This window comes from Penaeus monodon, chromosome 32 (genome assembly GCF_015228065.2).
Source record: "Penaeus monodon isolate SGIC_2016 chromosome 32, NSTDA_Pmon_1, whole genome shotgun sequence".
Taxonomy (NCBI): Eukaryota; Metazoa; Arthropoda; class Malacostraca; order Decapoda; family Penaeidae; genus Penaeus; species Penaeus monodon.
Window position 1 is genome coordinate 35,812,842 of NC_051417.1, and position 819 is coordinate 35,813,660.

Here is an 819-nt window from a genome sequence, read left to right on the forward strand (position 1 = left end):
ATGTTAGTATATATGAATATGTGTAGTAGTTACCCAGAGCTAGGGGTTATGTATCTGGCAGTTTGATATTGGATTTACAAAGTAGAAACCTGACGTATGAATACGTTGGGGAGCAGTTGCTTGTATGTATGTCTCCTGTTTTATGACTGACTTTACTCTGAACTGTATGAGGGACAAAAATATTTCTGTGTATTTATACAGCTTGTTAATTTACGATAGAGAAATGTATTAATTGTCAGAAGATCATGAAATGATATATTTCTTTTGGCAGATCAAAGGTTCATTTACTGCTCGCCGTGGCCAAGCTAACTTCAATCCCTATGGATATGGGAACTTCTGCCTCAACTGCCTGGCTGTTCTTTGTGGACCAGTTCAGCCAAGTCTCATTGGTAAACAAGAACAGCTATCGTATTTCTTTTAGAAAGTAATGGTTCCGTTAACCTGTCACATGTGAAATATAATAGTCTGCAATCATTTTATCATTTTTATGCTTTGTATGTCTTTGTATCTCTGGAAACCAGAGAGGGCTTGAAGTGCTTGTGGTAATTTCTCATAGGTAATAGTACTATAAAGAGAGCAAAAAGAAAAAAAAAAAATCAACAAATGTGTATATAATTACTAAATGGTCACTCTTGCATTCAGATCGCAGAGGTGTAGTAACACTAGAATACCTTACCACCACCCAAGGAAAGGTCTCAGAAAATCAAGCACCCTCAAGAAGTTATGGCACAGTACACACAGTTCAACCTTCAGTAAGTATTAATAGTAGATGATACTCAGTGTGAGCATAAATAACAACCACTGCATGAGTTTTACCTA

General features: G+C 36.4%; 1 protein-coding gene across 1 annotated transcript in view; it reads left to right on the top strand.

Annotated features, from left to right (window-relative positions):
- The window catches only part of LOC119593850 (palmitoyltransferase ZDHHC18-like), a gene marked incomplete at its 5' end in the record, with an annotated part of 40,540 nt that overhangs the window by 23,315 nt on the left and 16,406 nt on the right, over positions 1-819 (top strand). Inside the window, 2 exon segments of the mRNA XM_037942881.1 lie at positions 272-389; positions 643-752. Of these exon segments, the coding sequence (XP_037798809.1) occupies positions 272-389; positions 643-752 (228 nt within the window).